The sequence below is a fragment of the Botrytis deweyae genome (genome assembly GCF_014898535.1).
Source record: "Botrytis deweyae strain B1 chromosome Unknown BDEW_045, whole genome shotgun sequence".
Lineage (NCBI taxonomy): Eukaryota > Fungi > Ascomycota > Leotiomycetes > Helotiales > Sclerotiniaceae > Botrytis > Botrytis deweyae.
In genome coordinates, this window is record NW_024066252.1 from 198,023 (window position 1) to 219,541 (window position 21,519).

General features: G+C 44.0%; 7 protein-coding genes across 7 annotated transcripts; 2 read left to right on the forward strand and 5 right to left on the reverse strand.

Moving 5' to 3' along the window:
- Nucleotides 1-140: 140 nt before the first annotated feature.
- On the forward strand, nucleotides 141-1,633 carry EAE98_011215 (uncharacterized protein; the record flags this gene model as incomplete). Its single annotated transcript, XM_038958837.1, has 2 exons — nucleotides 141-1,328; nucleotides 1,382-1,633. The coding sequence occupies 2 exons, from the start codon at nucleotides 141-143 to the stop codon at nucleotides 1,631-1,633; spliced, it is 1,440 nt and encodes a 479-aa protein (XP_038804841.1).
- A 395-nt stretch (nucleotides 1,634-2,028) lies between these two features.
- On the reverse strand, nucleotides 2,029-3,900 carry EAE98_011216 (uncharacterized protein). Its single transcript, XM_038958838.1, has 2 exons — nucleotides 2,259-3,900; nucleotides 2,029-2,197 (listed from the first exon to the last, which is right to left on the reverse strand). Exons 1-2 carry the CDS (start codon nucleotides 3,777-3,779, stop codon nucleotides 2,111-2,113), a joined length of 1,608 nt encoding a protein of 535 aa, XP_038804842.1. The 5' UTR covers nucleotides 3,780-3,900; the 3' UTR covers nucleotides 2,029-2,110.
- A 1,452-nt stretch (nucleotides 3,901-5,352) lies between these two features.
- Nucleotides 5,353-6,465, reverse strand: EAE98_011217 (uncharacterized protein; the record flags this gene model as incomplete). Its single annotated transcript, XM_038958839.1, has 1 exon — nucleotides 5,353-6,465. The coding sequence occupies one exon, from the start codon at nucleotides 6,463-6,465 to the stop codon at nucleotides 5,353-5,355; it is 1,113 nt and encodes a 370-aa protein (XP_038804843.1).
- A 1,280-nt stretch (nucleotides 6,466-7,745) lies between these two features.
- On the reverse strand, nucleotides 7,746-11,353 carry EAE98_011218 (uncharacterized protein). The gene is made up of 3 exons (XM_038958840.1): nucleotides 10,744-11,353; nucleotides 9,703-10,613; nucleotides 7,746-9,601 (listed from the first exon to the last, which is right to left on the reverse strand). Exons 2-3 carry the CDS (start codon nucleotides 10,500-10,502, stop codon nucleotides 8,149-8,151), a joined length of 2,253 nt encoding a protein of 750 aa, XP_038804844.1. The 5' UTR covers nucleotides 10,503-10,613; nucleotides 10,744-11,353; the 3' UTR covers nucleotides 7,746-8,148.
- Nucleotides 11,354-13,232: 1,879 nt separating this feature from the next.
- EAE98_011219 (uncharacterized protein) lies at nucleotides 13,233-13,829 on the forward strand (the record flags this gene model as incomplete). Its single annotated transcript, XM_038958841.1, has 1 exon — nucleotides 13,233-13,829. The coding sequence occupies one exon, from the start codon at nucleotides 13,233-13,235 to the stop codon at nucleotides 13,827-13,829; it is 597 nt and encodes a 198-aa protein (XP_038804845.1).
- A 699-nt stretch (nucleotides 13,830-14,528) lies between these two features.
- On the reverse strand, nucleotides 14,529-17,844 carry EAE98_011220 (uncharacterized protein; the record flags this gene model as incomplete). Its single annotated transcript, XM_038958842.1, has 5 exons — nucleotides 14,529-14,731; nucleotides 14,870-16,765; nucleotides 17,010-17,447; nucleotides 17,508-17,731; nucleotides 17,789-17,844. 5 exons carry the CDS (start codon nucleotides 17,842-17,844, stop codon nucleotides 14,529-14,531), a joined length of 2,817 nt encoding a protein of 938 aa, XP_038804846.1.
- Nucleotides 17,845-18,375: 531 nt separating this feature from the next.
- EAE98_011221 (uncharacterized protein) lies at nucleotides 18,376-20,683 on the reverse strand (the record flags this gene model as incomplete). The annotated part of the gene is made up of 4 exons (XM_038958843.1): nucleotides 18,376-19,735; nucleotides 19,786-19,881; nucleotides 19,929-20,179; nucleotides 20,231-20,683. 4 exons carry the CDS (start codon nucleotides 20,681-20,683, stop codon nucleotides 18,376-18,378), a joined length of 2,160 nt encoding a protein of 719 aa, XP_038804847.1.
- Nucleotides 20,684-21,519: the final 836 nt, after the last annotated feature.

The following is a 21,519-nucleotide window of genomic DNA, read 5'->3' on the forward strand; positions in this document are numbered from 1 at the left end:
AACAACAACAACAACAACAACAAAGAGTCCCACTGTTTACAACACTCATTATAAGTCTCAAAGAGTCACGTGTAGTGGTAGTATTGAACTTCACGCAGCGTCCAAAGGCATTCGACTGATTCGCATTAAGACATCCAATCATGCCCTTCCCACTTGAGCTTCCCACAACATCTTCGTTTTCGTTCTCATCATATTTCACAAGCGACTCGCATCCCTCGCTACCTTTAGCCGCAAGCACTTACAGAGGGGTTCTTCGTGATGTGATGAAGAAGCACAAACGACTTAGTCCTTCACAGCAATCTTCAAATCTTTCATCTATTCTCCAAGCACTCAACAACTACATCCCATATCTCTTAGCCATCGACTCTGGCATATCCTCTCAATTTGATCCCGGAGCAGAACACATAGATATCATCCTCACTTCAACACCAACTCTAGAATGGCGTCCAACACTTTCAGATCCGCCAATACCAGGCAGAGAAATTCCAAGGTTGAAAATCCAGAGCTTGGAATATGAAATATATTTCGTTCTTTCAACGCTAGCCTACACTCACGTTCTTCTTTCAAGATCCTCATTACATCCACTCTATTCATCTGCGACAGCGTCACCATCACCTGAACAAAGAACTTCATGTATCAAAGCTGCTACAGAGCAATTACTAGCAGCTGGTTCGATTCATAACTATCTGTTCTCTCGCTCAACGAGTCTTACTTCTCCACCCCCTTGTCCTGATATTTCAAACCCAGTTTTTCGTGCCCTCAGTAGCTTAGCATTGGCCGAAAGTACATTACTGGCGGTTTTGAAAGATGATCCATATCCAGCAGCAGTGCAACAAGATCGTAACAAAAATGATAAAGAATGGATGATTAAGGCTCCTGAGATGCCCAAAGTTCGTGCTCATTTGTTTGCAAGATTATGTCTTGCGGCCGCCGATCATGCGGGTAATGCTGTAGCCATGCTAGGTGGAATGGGCAATGGAGGAAAGGGAAAGGTTGATGCTGAGTTGTTAAAATACGTTGAAGACCTGCGAAGAGTAGGAAGAGGAAAGGCTTGCAGATTTTTTGGAGTGGATGCGGAGTTAGGAGGGAAGACAGGTGATGGAATTGGATGGCTGAGAGCTGGCTTGAGTGAGCTAGGCATATCGGTGGGAGATGATGGAAAGAAATCCTCCGGGATGGGATTTGGAAGATTAAGGAAAGAATGGACAGAGAAAAGAGAGGACCGTAGAGTTGAAAAGGGGAAGGATTGGGGAAGTGATGCAGGGAAGGCGGAGGAGGGTAGAGTTCTAGAAATGCTGGAGAAGAAATGGGTGAAGATGAACGACACTGTAGGCTACACCCTTCCATTCTCTACATTGCTGAATACTAATGACTAGCGCAGATTGGCACACAGCTCGTACCTTCTATTGGAACGCTCATCTCAGCACTACCATCTGGACGGGAAATGCATACACTAAAATCTTACAACCCTCCCAACCTTGACAATCAAGTCCTTGAGAGCATGAGAGCTCCGCCAGATCGAGCAGATACGTACGAAGAGGAAAACAGTTCTGATGAGGATAACAATGGAACACCAGTTGGTGCATTCCCAGGCACAAAGGGAGATTATGCTGGAAATGCGAACTATTTCTAAATCACACATCTCTATCTCGTGCTCGAGAGACCAAGACATGTTCTAGACCTGGATCGCCATGCATGTTACACAAGCTCCACTAGAACCATTCATCCCCAATCAATCCGCATCACTACACCGCCAGTTCAAGACCCTAGCAGGACAAGTTCATCCCATCACTCGGTGCAACAATGAGATGTGCAACAAATCAAATTTACTTTCATTCATATCTTTCTAGTGGTGAGATGATATGATCATGGGTACATTGACGTCTTACATACTTGCGCCACGTATCCATTTACACGTGATATGTGGATGAGCTTTTTAGACAAAAGTGATGTGGCTTGCATTGAATGGTAAGTCAATTCCCATAGTTTGTGATTAGGTAGATTGAATTCGAATTTTGAACCAAATATGCTCTTCTTCTCAATTGCATCTGTCTTGGCCCACACAATTATCACTTCTGCATATCGTATGCAATTCCATAGTCACAAGTTCTCAAACACCCCAACTTCTAATCTGCGCGCTAGCCGTTGCGATTTCTTCATCGCTTGGCATGTTCACTACCACAAGATATAGAATATTCTGGGATATCTGTTAGCAACCATTTTCACGGATTAAAGATGTTGAATTGGGCAGTACTCACGTTACCCAGAATCTTCTTAACTCCTTTCGTAACGATATCAGGGCCACCAAACCCATCAAACCCTCCAAGTCGTCCTCCTAATCTATTCCCTCCTCTTGGGTTATTTCCCTGCTGTTGCTGTTCTCCACTACCCTCACGCTGAAGACCTATCCTGCCATCTGATTGTGCTTGTCTCCCGCTCAAGTAGGAACGCTCGCCGCCAAATACAGCACCAAGTCCACCAAGTCCACCGCGTCCACCAAACCCCTGTCCTCCCATCCTCGCAGCCATCAAGTCTTTTCCCATCGGTGGATTGAACTTCCCACCTGTAACCAAACTCCATGGATTTCCACTACTAGCTGGATGATTCGGATCCGCATACCGACTCGTAAACTTCTCCTTTGGCCCGGTCGATAAAAAGCTATTGGGATTCTGCGCCGCGTATTGTGCTCGTGCTCTTCGATCCATGTAATCGGATACAAAATCCCCTTTTCTTTTCAACTTCTCCTTGAGTTTTTCTTCTCCTTCTGATCCCACATGTGTTAAAGCCGCATTGAGAGCCGGGAAAACCAGAGGTGCAGCTTCAGAGAACTCGAAATCACCATATGTATTTCCGGATGACGTATGGAACTTGTTCCTCGTTTTCGACTCTCCGGTTTGTGGATCAATTGATTTGGAAATTGTGGATGTCATATCCACCATACTTGTGTGATTGCCATCATCCGGATTCCACGTCAATACCAAGGCATAAAGGCCACGAGGACGGAAGAATTGGTTGTTCATCGCGTCAAGGAATGAGTTTGTTCGTTGGCGAGAATGTATCTCGTTTGCAGCTTTGATAGCAACTGCAATGGCTATTTGAACAGCGATCGCAACGCCGGGAGCTACTCCATGCGCGGCTAGCCCGGCGAAATTGATGCACTGGATCCAGGGTGAGGCTTGCGTTGCTTCGTTAAATGTACGCAGGAAGTCTAGCCACATGTTCTCGGGGATATCGCAGTTTTGGAGGAGAGGAGCGTAGGCGCGGATGAAACCCCGAGATCGGCTTTTGGGTCGGCGTTGGGGGAGGATGACGGGGAGGGGGAGTCGGTTGGTGATGGGATGGGAGGGTGGATATTGAGGGGCGGGGTGTCTGGCGATGAAACGGGAGACGAATACTTTCATGAAGACGGTGTGTTTTTCTTTTCCTTGGGGGGTTGGAGTCTCTGCGTCGGATCCTTGCACCGTGAGATCGGAGGGGGAAATTTGTTGCGTCTCGACGGGTGCAAGCTCATCTTGTGCAGCATCCAATTCCCAGATGTGTTCATCGTTTTCTTCATGCAAGATGTCAGATGCTACAGCCGTAGAATCTTCATTCGAGATTCGCAAGGCATTGCAATTAGCTGATCGAAGTTGAAAATCCTCGTTACTGGATGCTCGTGGAGATTGAGATTGGGATTGAGATTTATCAGCTTTCTTCGCTTTATGCGCGTGCACACTCTCGGATGCGAGACCGATACCAGCTGCAATGCCTTTGATTGCCCCTTCGATTATGAAAGACATGGATAGGTTGGAATGTTAAGAAAGATATGTTGTGATGTGATGATGCATTAAAATACCCAAGTATGAAAAATCAATGGAAGAATTCACAACAAGATCAAACACTTGGATATCATAAAGTAAAGAGATTGAGGTATGAGGTGAGAGATATCTCTGTAGATACCTCCTCATATATATACCCAAGACAATCATTATCGCAATACACCTACCTTTTCGGACATACATGTAACCAGCTTGCGAGTAATGCCATCTCCCTAGGTAGGTACCCGGTACTCAGCCCTGTAGACGCACTAACAACTTCTTTATTTCCCTATTAGATTAGGGTTTTGCATAAGGTCAGCTTACACGGATCGATTTATGGCTGGAGTGGGTAGGTAGTATGTAGTATGTACGATAGTTATCTGCATATTGTTGCGCGTACAGTGATAATTGGTGATGTGATGATCATCGTTGAGAAGATTATTACGATACCAGTACGATACCTACCTTGGTGGGAGATATATACAGGGATGTGATTGGATGAGTGGAGTGGGATGACGCTTTACTGTTTTGGTGAACGAATGCGAGGAGGATCACGTGGAGAGTATGTTTGTTGGATGGAGAGTGGAGAGATAGTGAGATTCCTGTTGGAGTGTAATTTTTTGGGATGTGCTATTTTGGTTTCTTACTCGGTTCTTTTGTGTTAGTGTCAGGTGTATGAATGGATGGATATTGGAGCTTGGATTTATTATTGTGGTGTAGAATCCTTAGATTCTTGGATTCTTGGATTTGAGGCAAGCTTGATGTGATAACTTATATCGACGACGAGGTGTCGAGATGTGAGACAATTGATGATTATAGATAATCTTGCTTGTGGTATTGCATTTCTTTACCTCCTCGAAGTTTTTGCGGCTATTCTGGAAAGTTTCTTTGGAATTTGTAGCAGTCCGTTATGGGTTTGTACATGGAATTGTGGATCAATTTTACCTCAGTACAAAACGATCTAGATATGATTTATACGAAGGAAACGCTTTTGTATTATGCTGCTTCCCGACGTGATGAAATGGTTGAGAATTGTGCACGGCGTATGAAGGATAGGTAGGTGAAGGAACTGCTTACTCGCGGGACTACATATATTGTTTTTGAGTTCTGGATTTTGCATATTTACTTGAGAGTTTTGGGATTCATTTTTGAATTGGGAGACGATACAGATCGGGTGTTTCAACCGGTATAATGAGAGTTCTTTCCTTATATATGATACTTTGGTAACTCTATGTCTGGGGTGAAGAAGGGATAGGGAAGATATACTGCAATCAGAGCTAGGTAATCTTCTGAATATATAATGGATAGTGACGTTGCGTTGATCACATATTAAATTAAAAATTAGACACTAAGTCTATCTATATCTAAACTGTTTTGGTATGTACCGACTTCGTCATCATAAAATTATCGTCCAACCAGGCAACTCTCATTTCTTACCCTTTTGAAATGATAACCTTGGATTGCTGAATTGAGAGTAAAAGCAATGTATATATTGAATTCGACGCAGTGAAGCAACTTCAGCATACGAAACGAAATCCAATGCAAACAGAGAAATCTACAAACATCCCTCTCTAAAAGCTCTCTTATTTTTCTCCGGTTCCTCCCCCAACATATCCGGATACTTCCACCGGAAACCCCACTTAAACCACAACGCCAACTTCTTACCCGCACTCATCTCCTTCCACTGCGCCTTCAACCGTGCCTGCTCCTCCGCACTCTTCGCTCTATACGTGGGTCCCGTACAACACAGGAAAAGCATCAAGATACAACACCACGCATACGGCACTCCTCGTTTGCGATTCAACCCCAACATGATCCCCTTGAACGAAAGCCAGGATTCGAAAAGTCCAATGAGCAACCAAAGCACGACCCAGCCGACGGGTACACAGATGATAATTAGCAGGATCGCGCGGTCTCCGCACCAATACACGTCGCAGGTGTACGAATCGTAGTATGTAGAACTACCGCTACCGCTCAGGGTGGAATCATAGTCGGGGTATCTCCATGTGGGAGTACAGGTTGCGGTTGAGAGAATAGTGGTGCAAGTTGTTGTGGGTGTGTAACAGTAACTCATCGAATATGGTTCGTAGTCTGCAGAAACGCTGGCTAATGTATCGGCGGCCACATCGGTGGGATTGAGAATGGCGTTGACGAATGTCGTGGCGCTCACTCTATCATCGTAGTAGGTATATTTTGATACGGAAGTGGTGAAGACCGAAGGTTCAATAGCGTTTGCGGCGATACTGGGGATGTAGATCGGGACGTTGGTTACATATGTCCAGTTCTGAGCGGTGCCCGTACAGCTGGGGTATGGGGTGTAGGTGATTGGAACCACGTAGCTGGTTGGAACAGCAGTGGTTGTCGCATAGTAATCAGAGCTGGAAGTTGGTCGGGAACCGCTACCGGGTGGAAGAACTACTTCGACAATGGTAACGTGTGCATAGGCGGTTGTGTCAGTGAGTGTTTCGATAGCATTTGTGACGGGAGTCGCATTTGGAACAACTCCGTGGGTGATTGTTTCGACTTCCTCGGTGTAGGTGGTGCTGAGAAGGGTTTCGGCTTCTATGTAGGTGTATACGGATACTTCAACGTAACTTGTGACAATGTAAGGTGCTGGTGCTGCGAGGATTGGGGCCAAGAAGAGGCAGGGTATGAGGAGAGACCTCATATTTGTGCGGTTGTATGGTATCGAACTCGAATTGAATTTTTATGTCGTGGTTGGTGAGTGACAACTAGGTTTTGAATAGCAGGTAACAGTGCATGTAAATTATTCCAAATTATTTTTGTGCGCTTGTCCAAAAAAATTTAACGAGAGACGAATGAAGATTCTAATGAGAATGCGACAACAGCGATAGCGACAGCGACAACAACAACCAACAGCAACAATAAAAACGACAACAGCAAAACAATATCAAAAATAAGAGATTGCGCGACAATAAGGATAAATATCAACTCAGTGTACGTGAATCATACATAACCTTAAATTAAGCATGAAATTAGCTATTGAATGTAACTCTCGGCGCATCCACTCCTGCCTTATAAACTCCCCTGCTGTGCCTCTTTCTACATAAGACGGAGTGATAATTCTTCCTTTCACACTTGGCATTGTAACCGAGTGAGATTATTCGCGCAGAGATATTGATTGATCGATATCGACTTAGAGGCGATTTAGAGCTTGCGGAGATATGAATATACTTATGACAATCCCGCATTACTGATCCATCAAATCCAAAATAAAGTATTCACGATCGTCAACTCGAGATCTTGAGAATACATGATTTCCAGAGAAAATCTTTTTGGATGTCTGGTGGAGAGTGTGCAGAGGAAGCCTAAAAACAGAAAATGACAGGTCGTGGATTCGGCTAGTCTGTCGGATATATATCCTAAAAGGGTGATCTGCCGATGCGATCTAGGCTTGTTTGTTTGCACGGCTGTGAAGGTGGTCGTGGTGATTTTTTTTCGATAGCCCACTTATGGTGACTCGTTACGAGGGAGATGGTTTTGCAGGGGGTTGGTTATATGGGAGGAGATTTCAGGAGAGAGAGGGGATCTGATATAATAGGAAGATATCGATCATGTAAACTTTGGAGATTGAGAGATTCTTGGATGAGCGGTTCTTGAATATTGGGTAGAGCGCCTAGCCATCAATACTTCGCTTGCCAGTAAATGTGAGTCCTTCTTAAATATGTTCATTGGAATCCATGTAATCTTCACCTTACTGTCATGAGCGGCTAAATCGATATTCGGATTTCGAATCCATTCGACGTCCCCCTGAAAAAAAAATCGAGACGACGTGTCAAGTAGTATCGCACATGCTTCGCGTATGCTCGTAAGGCGCCGTGCTATCCCAAAGAGATTCTTACCGCTTTGGACTGTTACTTCTCGAAACATATACATTAGCATAAAGAAAGGCCATTCTCGAAAAATCTTAGGGTGAGTAATAATTGCATTTTTTTGGTCATTCTTCTCCATCCTGAAACTGCTTAGTCCGTTCATTCAATTGCATGATCTCACACAGCCAGAGATACCCTTACGAGATTTTTCAAAACAAAAATCCGCCTTAGATATCAAGTCTCCAAACTCCATGTTACCTCAGGAAGAGGTTCATAGCATGTGATTGCCTTCGTCTCTTTCCTAGTACATTCTCCTGATTCGATTCTTCCACTCGAGATTTCTACTCAAACTCTGCCCCTTGAGGATTCAACCTCACACTCCCATCTACGTCCTTCTCATCAACTTCTTTCTCCTCACCAAAATCCATACAAATTTCAATATTGATATCAACTTAGTGATTGAAAGCATAAGTACTGAAATTTTAAATACATCATTGCGATCCTTGATGTTGTTAAAACTAGGGAAAGCTAGCACTATGAATGTGTCCATTGTCCCGATACTTGAGAACCTCGGCATCGGTCATCTCAGACTCTGAAAAGTCCAGCTCAGACATCGAAATAACATCCGTATCAGATTCTACATCGAAGTCGCCCATAGAAGATTGACCATCCAGCTGAGACGATTCCTCCGACGTCTCAAGTGGTAGTCCCGCCGGTTTGAATTCGGATCGCCGTGTCTTGATATAAAAAGCGAAAGTGCTACCCGTTGCTTGAGAATCCGTATATCCAATGCCAATTGCACCTCCTTGTAACTCGGCAAGCTCCCTACAGATGAATAATCCCAGACTAGAATCGCCATACTGCGTATGCGTGCTTAAAGACTTTTGAGAAAATTTCTTAAAGAGTGTCTGCCTCTCCATTTCACTCAGTCCTTTACCGGTGTCGGTAATTGAGCAATGGAGGTATACTATCTCTCCTGTTCCCGACGCATCTTTCAAAGTCGGGTCGTTTCGTGCTGTGCGAAGAGGTATGTACTGTATCTCTCGCCCGATCTCTTTATGGTAAGGGGATCCAGTTGTGGCTCCAAGACGCACCACTACATTCCGGGTTTCGGATGATTTTGTGTATTTGTTGGCATTTGTCAGGAGATTGAGGAGTAGTTGTAGAAATCTTGAAGGATCGAAGCAAAGCCATTGCGAATTCAAAGCTTCCATGGAGGGGTCCACCTCAAGTCGGATATTGATATCTAACTTAGATGTTTCTCCAGAGAGCATAGACATAGCTGTATCTACAATACAAATTGGCTCTGTTCGAGTTGGTGAAATTGAAAACAGATTGATGTCCAATTTAGACATCATACGGGCATCCTCCATCAGTTTTTGCTGATGCTCTCCACAAGCTAGAATAATTTTCGCAATTGCGATATTGCGCCGTACCTTCGACTTAATCTCCCCGTAACTCTTTGAATTGTCATCATGAAGGACGTTGTCATGAGTATGAGAAAGAGCTTTATTGATCTCATCGAGACTGGAGATCATGGTGTGTGCTGCTTGGACGACGGCCGATAGTGGGTTCATCAACTCATGACTTGTCATGTTCATGAATTCTTCTCGTTCTTTTTTCTCCTTCAATGCCTCGTTTTCTCTTCTTTCCTGTACTCGGGCAGCCCATTTGATGTGTGTGACATCACTAAGACATCCAACAACATGCTCCACGTCCCCCTCGTCATTGAGCCGTGGGACAGCACTACATTCGCCCCACGTGTAGTAGACTTCGTCCTCTCCAAAGAGGGCAGGATCTGGAACTGTAGGTCTCCAGAGTGTTTTGCACCTTCCTTGAAAGTGGACAGGACATTTCTCTTTTATGAGGGTACGCCATTGTTCCGCGACAAACTCTCTATCCTCATCAATCAAACAGTCGAGCCATCTTAGATTTGAATGCTCTTCTATTGTACCGCCTGTGATTCTTGTCCTTGATACAAACCATATTAGCTATCGATCTGAGGTCAAATGATTCGTCTCATCTGCATATATGAGGATATCAGGAAATATGAATAACTAGGCTGAACATACCAGGCATCATTCGCGAATAATAAGCTTCCGTCTTTTGCATCGATAATAAACATGGCAATAGGAGACAATTGGCTGAAGTTGGAGATTAGACTCGTCATATCTAAGAGCTGTTCCGAGATGGACTCTACAGCTGTAGAAGACCAATCTTTGCTGCAAAAGAACTTGGCAAACGGCGTCTCAAAGGATAGAGAGGGTGTAAAATATGCGTGAGCAGCTACAGCTGAGTTATGTGAGCCGGGTGACATCATAATGGAATAGCGGTCTTCGCAACGAGAATTAGGATTCGGCTTCCAATTTCCAATTGTAGAAATCCGATTTTGTGCAGGTCTCGATTGAAGATGCTTGTAATGATTGGCATCGGTATCTTCCTGTACTGATTTCGAAAATGCCATCTCATGCCCGGAAACCACACACCATCGATCTCCCAATAAAACCTTGGACCATCTTTGATGCCGGAACCAATATTGATTGACTGCCTTGCTGGGTCGAGTATGTATCCATTTGACAAATGCATTTCCGCCCTGGCATGAGTTTCCTGAAAGCCACGAAGCAATGTTTTTAAATTTGGCGTAAGTCTTGAAAGCATCGTTCGTGAAGACTACAGGAAGTGCACAAATCTCGTTTTCTATTGACATATCAACGATGAAGGAGGGCCTGCTGTCTTGCCGGAGCAAATCAACCGCCCCAAGCTCTGCCAGAACCGACTCTGTGCCTGTTGTCTCTTCATTATTGTTGCGCCTCATATTTCCCTCCACATGTTCGACAGCGAGAGAATGTACCGATCCGCATTGAGTGCTCATCACGCTTATCTCCACACAATAATGGTGTTTCTTTTGATTATCTTTGTCGTAAAGAGTCGCAATCGTAAAAGCTCTATTTCCAACTGCTTCGTCTCCCCTCGGGATGATGATCTGCCAACAGATTTCAGTAGGCAATGCAGAAGAGTGATGGTTGATTCGACGCAGTATAGGGCTTTAGCTCTCAAACATCGTTTGATTGAGGATCGATGGGGTACCTGAAACAGTGAAGTTTAATACTTACGACTTTGTAAAGAAATTTGTTGTAAAAGATCAATTGACTGGGTACGAAGCTCAAGATCTGAAGGACCCTTTTTCAGGATTGCACACATACTTTCCATCATCGAATCAAATCTGGCCCAAAATTAAAATCTACGGTACTATCGTTCTTTTTGGAATTGAAGAGCCATGAGAGGCATTTTAAAGTTTCGCATGATGTAAGTGTGCGGGACGATGCTAAGTAGTCCCGAGCGGTTACTCATTGATCATTGACTGGCAAAGCTTCTTGGGCTTAACAAGAAGATTTTCTGGAGAACTTGATCCTCTAGCACGAGGTCTGAGAGTCTGAGAGTCTCGAGAGTTTAAGAATATATCGGTTGTTGGAGATGCGGATGTGCTATCATTCTCTCCGCTCAGGAATTCACTGCTGCAGTGACAGTAAGCTAACCCTATCTCGAGCTCGTATACCAATGGTGTACTGAGTAAGAACCATCACTTGAAGATCATTTCTTGGTAACAAGGGCTTGCTTATTTGACCTTGACAATCTCGACGAGCAATAAAAGCTTGTCAGTGGCAACTTGGGAGCTTGGGAGAGCTCTCCACATGGATAGATGGATGGACGGATGGGACAATCCACAACTTTGGACCCTTGGTACAGTAGGAAAGTGGCGAAGAGAACATGCAGATTTGTTTTATTTTCAGCAAATTAAGTGCTCTTGTGAAAGTCCAAGCATTGAAGATTTTGTCGAAGTCTTAAAGCATATACGAAGGGCCTGCACATTGTAACATCGCATACATACCTATGGTAGAGAGGCGAGGGTGTGTGAGGTAGCTAGAACAATCGTAGGCCAAGTCTTAAAAGTCTTGGCCAGCTTTGGTTGTTGGATGATCCATAAATTCACGTGATATCACATGTATTTCCATAACCTTATTCCTTCCCTCTGTCGTGTTATGTTCTATCCAACATTATCATCACGACAAACATCAGCATCAACACCAACCATCACACAATTTATGTTTCAAATCCTCCTATGTTGTGGTATATAAAATATCTAGGTATCTATAGATTATCTTATATCTCGTCCAATGACGTGTACTCTCCGGGGTCACCGTTTTCAAAGCCGGGGAAGTGAGCAGATCTAAGCAGATTCAAGCAGAACACCTTTTTCTTAACAATAATCCTTCGGAGAGTTCTGCAATTGAATCCCTTGAACTATCTACAGTGTATAGTGTACAATGTACACTATGTTGAATTGCTATGAACCATGTCACCTAAGGTGGTGGCTATTCCAATCATGATTTCCGTGTCAATTTGACCTGGTTTGTTCGATTTTGTTATCAATATCCAGCCAGGATGCTGGAAAATAGATGACTGGAATCACTCACAATGGTGGCTGTGATCATGACCAGCCTGATGATGTTACGAGTACAACTCTCATCTGGTAGCTTCAAAAAGTTTGCCATGTCAAACCATTGATATGCGTGTACACCCGCGCAAGACTCATATCTTCCAAAAATCTGATCAAACTTTTATTTTGGCCTAGAACGGCGACTTTACTTTGTCATCAATCAATGTTTCCCCACGTGAATCTTTCCTCTCAGGAGTCGGCGTTGTTGAAGCCAATGCCAAGCAGATAAGCCTAGGTATATCGGCCATCTATCTTATTTTTGGCTCAGACTAAGTGCTGTGGCACGCGAGTAATAGTGTTGGGGTATGCGACCATCTAAGCGGCCTTTTGATCGAAGCTTTTGTAGGATCCCGTTGGATACCCGCGTTTGTGCGTGATCCGCTTCCATAAAGTCTACTGCTCCAAAGGATTGCAACCACATGACTATACAGACTTTAAAGCTCTTTGGTTGACAATGCCTTGACGGAAAGTTGAAATTCCAGCACTTTGATTCAATGCTTAGCGGAATACTAAAATGATTGATTTACTTGGAGCAACCTACCATCCGTCAGCTGTTCGACCAAGCTTACGACCTTCTTTTGCCGTGCTTTCCGTTTCTGTCGCGTCTACCGCGCCAGATAATTCCCTGGTAGTCTTCTGTAATTTTGTTTTTGCCGGCGAACGGGTTTAGGCACAAGCCCATGCTTTTCAGCGTACTACAGCCGCCTCACACCGCGCTTGTGGTCTCTTTTACGGTCATCGATGGTCGAGTATCTCCCCTCCCCGAGGACAAGTTTTGTGTGAGCAAAGATTGTACTCAGGTCTTTTTTGCTACTATGCCTTAATTGGTGTGAAAATTTCATAGCGCTTCTTATGAAAGCCTTGTTGGATGCGTGTTGCAAAGCGGGTAAGGCCGAGTATGACTTGCATATAAGCTACCATTCCAAAAATTATATTACGATCATCCAAACTCAAACACTCAACTCATAGCAATTCGATTGCACTCTCCACAGCTCTGAATTTATCATCCACATAATATTCTTTACTGTTCGCTTGAACAGTACCCACAAAGTTGGCGAGTAAATTGATGAGTAGTTTCTTGTATAGACGACGCAAATTAAAAATATGAAGCCCATCAAGCCGTCCAATATTTCCTACTCTTCTTCTTCTACCAACTTTTCTTCATCCGCTTCAGATCCAGCATCTAATATCTCCATTCCTTCAGCAATATATACAAATAATGCATTAAATAACAATAACTCTATCCCACCAACTCTCCCCAGCATTTCCACTATCCTCCAACAACCTCTCCTTCCATTACCAATAATAAGCACAAGAACCCACAACCCCATCACACGTCTCCCAACCAGAAACCCCGCTTCCAGCGCCGCAGTAGTATCAAATACATCTACCACCACAAAAGGTCTAGTGTCAACCCAAAGAACCAAAATCATCAAAACATTCGTCTCCCCGAAAGGCTGCACGAAAATCATCCTAATGATCACCATCACTACAATGCAAGAGCCATTTTTCGACAAGGAAAAGAATTCATGGGTTATGCGACGCACGACTGAAATACGAAAAGTGATGGTCAGAAAGCGAATGCGACCTGATTCCAACGACAAGAAAAATGGTATCGTGAAACACAATACGAGAAATTCTAGAGGAAAGAGAAGAAAGGAAAGAAAGGGGCCAAAGAAGGGAGACTTCGATTCAATGTGAACATTCGATATTATATTATCTCCTCTTGTAACATCAGATGAGGGGAGATTGCACATACATAACATGACTTTGAGATACTTGTATATATGGTGAGGAATGGCATGATGGGATACTGTATAGGGGTTGGGTACGGCATAGCATGGCACGGCGGGACTGAGACGGGGCATACAAAAGGATTGGTTGGTTGGCTGCATTGGTAGGACAAGGACAAGGAAAAGTGATATACCATGGCGTAGCACAGGATGGGATAGCATAATTTTGGAAATTGGGGATAAAAAACGGATGGTGTTGGGCGCAATTCTATTTTGATTGTTATTCCATTATTTGACTGGATGCGTTTCGACGCCTTCTCAGCGTTGATAGATACGCGTTGAAGTGTAGAATCTGTTCAATGATAGTATTTTGTTTGAGAATTTCAGGCAGATCACATTAAGACGGCTAGAGTTCGTATCGTGAAACATTCGTACATAGTTCACGGCACTACCGCATTAAGATTACTATTCAGTTATCCACCAATACACTTCATTCAACCGCTAACCTCGAATTTCCACTCAAACAACAACGACGCTAAATCCTCCATCCACAAATGAAAAGCAGGAAAATAAAACTCTCAAATGAATGTCCATCCATATATCTTTCCATGTATACCCTTTCCCCATTGTCTCCTCCCTTCTCCCTCCATCCCATCTCAATCCAACCCTAAGCACCCCCATCAACCCATTCAATCACTAATTTCACCTCTTGACAATCTGCAGGCAATCCCTGCGTTCCGTTAATATACGCACGAACTGGAGTTCCTTCCAAAAACGCATCAGTTTGGCTTTGTGATGTATCTGGGTTTACGGATCCATAGGTTGAAGGAATCGAAGATGATGTTTGAGCGCAGAAACGGGCTTGGTTATCTGGATTTGGGGGGTTAGTGTTTGTGTATATATTATTACTCATCATACAATTCATCTCATCATTAGAGAGAGAAAAAGAAAGAATCGAAGATGCGAAAATCGATCAGAATGAATTGAAAAGGAAATGAAGCAACATACCATTCCCAATAAACTCCCCATTTCTCAACTTCAACAAACTCCCATACGGATACTCACTCGTGGAATCCACCACCAACGTCCCATTTAAATCCTTACCCTGCATATCCCTCAACTTATTACTAGTCTGTAAAACCGTATACCCAGAGTCCCACACACGTGCGAATTCATCTCCGAAATATCTCGTTTTTGGATCGGGGGTGTTGTTATTGGAAGTTCCGGGATGAGAATGAGAATTAGAAGATGAGGAACCGGAACAGGAAAGTAGGCCGGATGATGAGATGGAGAATATACATGCGGAGGTACGCGAATTGGTTGTGAGGCCCCGGGAGGATATGAAGGGGGAGGGGGGAGAGAGGTTGAAGTATACGCGCATGATGTAGGTGAGGAGAGAGTAGCGGGAGGGAAGGAGTGAGAGACGGAAGGAGGGGGAGTTGGGATCGCTTGGGGATGTTGGGATAGCTGGGGTGGACAGCGATGTGAATGAGGGTGATGATGGCGCTGAAGCGGGATTGTAGCCGTAATAGCCTCCGCTGGCTGGTGGAGGTGGTGGCGGAGGGGGATTGATTGAGCTGGAGGGTGGAGAAGAAGAGGGATCGGTTCCAGAGGGGAAGCTGGATGAATTGTTTAGCCCACTTGAGGTTGTGGGTGAAGATGGATCACTGTTAGTTGTACTTGGGGAGGAAGGATCTCCACCGGTTGTACTTGGAAAAGATGGATCTCCACCAGAAATAGTTGGTGATGAAGGATCTCCACCGGTTGTACTCGGACTCAAGGAACCCCCTTCAGAAGTGCTAGGCGCTCCAATCGACTGACTACTCGAAGAAACCGCCCCTGTAGCCGAAGAAGATACCGAAACACCACTACTTCCCGATGGATCACTTGGATCGCCTCCATTTCTAGTAGGTGTGGGTATGCTAGAGGGATAATAAGTACCATACCCATATCCATAACTTGGACCACTACCATTTCCACCAGGAGGCGTGCTCGAAGCTCCAGATGGGTCGAAAGGGTACGTGCTAGAAGCTGCTCCAGAAGGATCTGTACCTTCTGATGGATCTGTGGAGGTTGGAGAACTGCCAGAAGGGAATGAACCTGGGATATTTGATGATGATCCAGAAGTCCCAGATGGGTCTACACTTGCGTTGGTTGAAGAAGCTGATCCTGGGTCTACAGGAGTTGAACCGTCTGATGAGAAAGAACCACCACTTGTTGGGGAGCTTGGATCAGTAGGTACAGATCCGGAACCCCCTGATGGGTCTATGCTTAAAGCAGTTGAAGAAGCTGATCCTGGATCAGTTGGCGTGCTAGATACAATCCCTGATGGATCTGCACTGACATTAGTCGAAGATGCTGACCCTGGATCCGTAGGTGTGCTAGAACCAGCTCCTGAAGGGAAAGATCCACCACTTGTTGGGGAACTAGGATCAGTGGGTGCAGATCCAGATCCGGCCGACGGATCTGCACTTATGTTAGTTGAAGAAGCTGACCCGGGATCAGTCGGAGTGCTGGATACAGTTCCCGATGGATCTCTAGCACCCGATGTTGGAGATCCGGGAGGATCAATCGGGTTCGATTTTGTTGGATATCCGTAATATGATGGACCACTTCCAAAACTACCTGGTGGGTCCGTAGGAAAGCTTCCACCTGGATTTATGGGAGAAGTAGGATCTCCTGGATCAGAAGGATTCGATTGACTTGGACTTGAACCCGTGGGTGCTGCTGAAGAAGCTGGAATAGGTGGCCCGCAAGGAGGTAGTGCTGTAGATATACCAGATGGGTTGCCGGTAAGACTTATTTGTGTTGGTCCATTGGCTGTTACTGAGCCTGTGATTGATGATGATGAATTATAAGGAGTCGACAATGCGGTACAATTGTCAACTTGTAATCTATTGATTTCTACACAAAACTTAGCTTTCTGAAACTGTACTTTGCTTGAAGCAACCCAAAATATCTTCTTCGCTAGTTGATAGTGTTGAGTAAAGGCATCAGAAATCTTATCATCGTATGTGGAATTGAATATTCAGCCCTCTTTCAACATGGGTAGATCGTTTCATGGGATATCCAAGCATCACCTCTACAACTTTTTCTGCAAACTGAAAAGTAACACAACAATACTAAAAGAAAATAAGGAAGGACCTACCAACAGCAATATAATCCCCATCATCTCCACAATTGGCGGCTATACAATAAACAGTAGCAGCCTGAATAGTCTCTGCATTACTTTTCTCGCATTGACAAGTAACATTCGTGAGTCCACAAGAGGTGGATCCAACAGCATTTTGAATGCAACTATCCGCACAAGCAGGGATAACAAATGTGGCATTTGGTGACGCATTTGGTACTGAGGAGGGAACAGCTGAAGGAAGAGAGCCCGCAGTTGATGATGGGACTGCAGATGGAGGACTAGAATCAATAGAAGTAGTATTGGGAACAGAAGATGGAGCTGCCGATATGCTAGCTGGAGCCGAACTCGGGGCAGCAGATGGTATTGCTGAAGGGGCTGCCGAGGAAGGAGCCGCACCAGCATTTCCAGCCGCAAGCACAGAAGAACATTCTGCATTAGCATCATCCAGCACCTCTGTACAGTATTAGTCTGGGATTTCATTTTGTTCATCTTGTAAAAAAGAGGGATACTAACGAAGAGCTTCCTGGATTCCACAAGCCTGAAGTACGCAGCTTGTGGCTACTCCTTGGATCAAACTAACATTGTCAGGATCACACTGACATGCTAGATCCGCGGCACCACAACTCGTTTCTGCGGCTACTGCTGATGCAATGCATGGAAGTGCACATGATGGGATTGATGGCGCTGGAGCTATTACTGGGCTAGGATCATCGCGGTTGAGTAATGAAGCGGGAATTCTAAAATATTACTGTTTTAGCTACTTTGTTAAGTTGATTCGCAGAAGGATAACTTACAATGCAGAGTGGACACATACGAATAGAGAAAATAAGAAAACGAATGTCTGAACCATCCTGGCTTATCTGGTAAGCTTGGAGTGGTCAATTTAGAGAAGAAAAGAGAGATAGAAAAGAAAAGAAAGTTGCTCTTATCACATACTAGTTCAATGGGTATGGTAGTCATATATATTCTCCCATAACACACACGATCTCTCACAAAAGGTCACCAAATCACAAATACAAATTTCCTCATTATCACTTAAAGATCTTCTGTGATGCACTCTTGCAACTTCGCCCGATCTCTCCACGAGGATCGATATATATAAATCAAGAACATATGCAAAGAGAAATTAATCTCCGACACCGAACTAGTTCCTGGCCAGCAGATCTTCAATACCGGATATAAACCCCCTCAAAACTTCCCTCATTGGCTCCAAAGCCATGTTGCTAAGCCATGGTATCACGTGGTGGTCTCCGAAATGTATGTTCCAGACACAAATGTGTGACGGAACAATAGGACAAACTTCTATCACCCCGCACAGCTAATGATATATGACAATGTCGATATCGAAGTCATACCTACATCGTACAAATAGTTATAAAGCCTAAAATGCTCTGCCTCTTTCAGACTCTGCTGTGGCCATTGTATACTGCTCATTCTCCAGGGTCTGTAACATATTTTCTCTCTCAGCAATAACAGCGTCAAACCATCGGACTTCGGCGACCTTATTTCTTGCCCACTCTCTCCACTCATCTCGCATTCTCTGCTTGAATTCGGCATCCTCCAAACCTTGATACCTCCCCAGAGATAACCTCTTTGATTCGAAATTCTTAGTGCACTCTTTTAGAGCAATATCTCTGTCAAGGTCCCAGCTTCTGAATGCTGCAATAAAAAATTTCTCGTGTGAATCTTTCGCAGCTTGAATATGGTATGCAGCATACGGTCTGTCTTTCCAGAACGCTTCGAACTTTTCCGTATTTTCCTTGACAGCACGGATCTCCTCTTCCCGAAGTTGATCGTATTCATTTTGGAGCTGAAGCTCTTGTTTCGAGTATTCTGTTTTGTATTCCCTCTCTAACTGGTCATATTGGCTTAAATGACGTTTTTGTAGCTTGTAGAACCCATTTTCTCGATCTTGTAACATTTGAAATTCCTCCTGCGAGCGAGTTGCAAGACGTGATTTTTGTGAACGATGTAACACATTTAGATCCTCTCTTATTTTGATGAAGTTGGAAGCTATTTTTGCAACTCTCTTATCCTCTCGGCGACGCCGAATGGCTTCTTCTAGTTGAAAATCACGTTCGGCTTCTCTTCCTAATTCTTCGGCCTCTCGTCGTTCGAAATCCTCGACCATTTGAATAGCAATCCTTTCTTCTTCTGCCGCTTTCCTAATTCGTTTTTCTTCTTGTCTGGTTCTTCTTTCCTGCAACTGCGTTTCTAGAGCAGCAGCTTCTTGTCTTAGTTGCAAGTTTTGCATTAACTCGGTAAGTTCGAGTTCTGTACATCCACAGGTCTTCCATTGGGCAGAACACACGTAACACCATTCGGCTTTACAATGGCATTTCATATGCCTACAGCCTTTGTTAAGTTCGATGAAAACCTTGCAATTATAACATTGCTTCCACCCTCTATCATCTGCCAAATTGACTGTAGCTTGAAGATCTTTGTCCTGAGGACACTCCATATTTGCATGCCATGAACCTCTGCAAGTGATACACACCTTTGTTTCGCAAGAAGGACAAGATGCGCATTTGCGACCTTTGTCGATCCAATTGTTGTGAATCCACCTTTCACATCTTGGCTTAATACAATAGATCCGGTCTCCTGCAGCGATCTCCCGCTCGTAAACCTTCAGTTGAAATTCTTTTGCCAGGTTTGGTTTGATATTTTTTACAATGGTCTTATGTGGTATATCGTTGAGACAGCACTTAACCGGCCACATCGACTCTGTTTCCATGGCAGTACTGTACTGTGTGTTAGATAATCCCTGATGCGTGTCTTAGAAACAACTTACATGACTAGTCTTTCGAAACAATCTTTGCAATAGTCGTGACACTGCACATGAACCATGTCGCTCACTGGAAAATCGTCCAAACATGAGACGCATTCTCTATTTGATCGGTCAGCAAGATTTCTTTCTGATTTCGAGGTTCATACCTGATAGGCTCCGCAACTACAGATTTGCCCTTATGTTGTCTCTTCTTAAGCATCTTAATAAACCTAGAAAGGGGGGCCAATTTGCTATATCCCTGACGAGGAAGGCTTGAAATCGACTTTGAATGATATCTCTCAGCACCAGAAATATACCCAGAATCAGAGGTAGTGCTAGTCTCCTTTGATAATTGACTGTTTACTCGAGACGGTTGCTTTTCCTCAATACTTGAGGTGTCTTTGTCTCTTGCAATTATCTACATATTCCAATCAATAACATGCTCAATATGATAAAGTGAGTTACTCACTTGAAGTTTTGGTCTTGATGGACCTGCTGCAGTGACATTGGATGAACTGGATGCTTGAGAATTCTTGCTGGGGGTTGATATACTGATCTTCTTGTTTGATTGAGATACAGCTTCGAGAAGTCCCAGCCTTTTGCGCGACACAGCTTCATCTAAAGATCTTGTGATTAGTGTAGAGAGTTGTGGAATACCCCATCTGGAGCCATTGAAACCTTCAATCCCAGATAAGATTTCTGCTGGCGGGTTGTATTCTTGCCAATTGATATCGTTCATTAAAATGTTAGATGTAAAAGTTAGTGGTTCATTAAACTTATAATTTAAGACATCGTAGAAGTCGCGTGGCTCCGCTCGATATAAAATACCGTCAGGATTTTCATTCGAGGCAGACAGTTCTCGTATATTAACCTGCATTTTGTTGATAACTATTTGCAGGTTTGGCATCGGTACGTTTTCCATATTTGCTGGAGGATTTTGAACAAAATATTTAGGTGCCCTGTATTTGTCTTAATAGCTTGGTGACAGAAGCTGATTGTAGTGAATGAAATCGATCATATATCCCTTGGTGAATGTTACTTATGACAAGAAATTGATAGAAGGTTGATGCTTACTAGAATGAATTGAAGGAGCGCTCTATATATGTAAGTTCAGAGGTCATACGTCAACGATTTGTTCGTTTCCTTTCCCCACACTCATTGAATGCACCAGGAAGCTTCTGGAGTGAGTTTAGAAGCTATCCATCCATAGAAGAATTAGAATCGTTAGTTACTGTAGCTCATTGATCCACTAAATGCCAAGAGCCAATGTGAGCCATGAACCATGCCGTGGAAAGATGTGTAAGGCCAATCAAAGTGCTCCGTAGCAATGCCTTCGAATGTTAAGTTTTGATGTACGGCGCCCTTGTATTTGCGGCTAGGCTTTCTTCACTTCATGGCAAGGCGCAAGAACATGTGTATGTGCGATTCGCTGCGAAATAATGTGTTTGCCTACTCTAAGGCTGCTCAGCCTCCCACGACAAAACATATATTTCAATTGTGAGAGGCTTCACCAAAAGTGTGGTAAATTAGATATTGGAACGCACTTCATAGCTTTCAGTGATGTAAGAATAGGCCGAACAATGAAACACCAGTGCAGTAGAGCTAATGGGGGCCACAGAATTCCAGTGTGCTGTTGTGACTTTGAGTTGAGACTAGAAGAACTAAGTTGAACGATGACGTGAATTAGTGAAATTCTGGGGTAATTTTCCGTCCTTCACAGGTTAAAATTGCTCTAAATCCCCAGAAAAACATCACCTG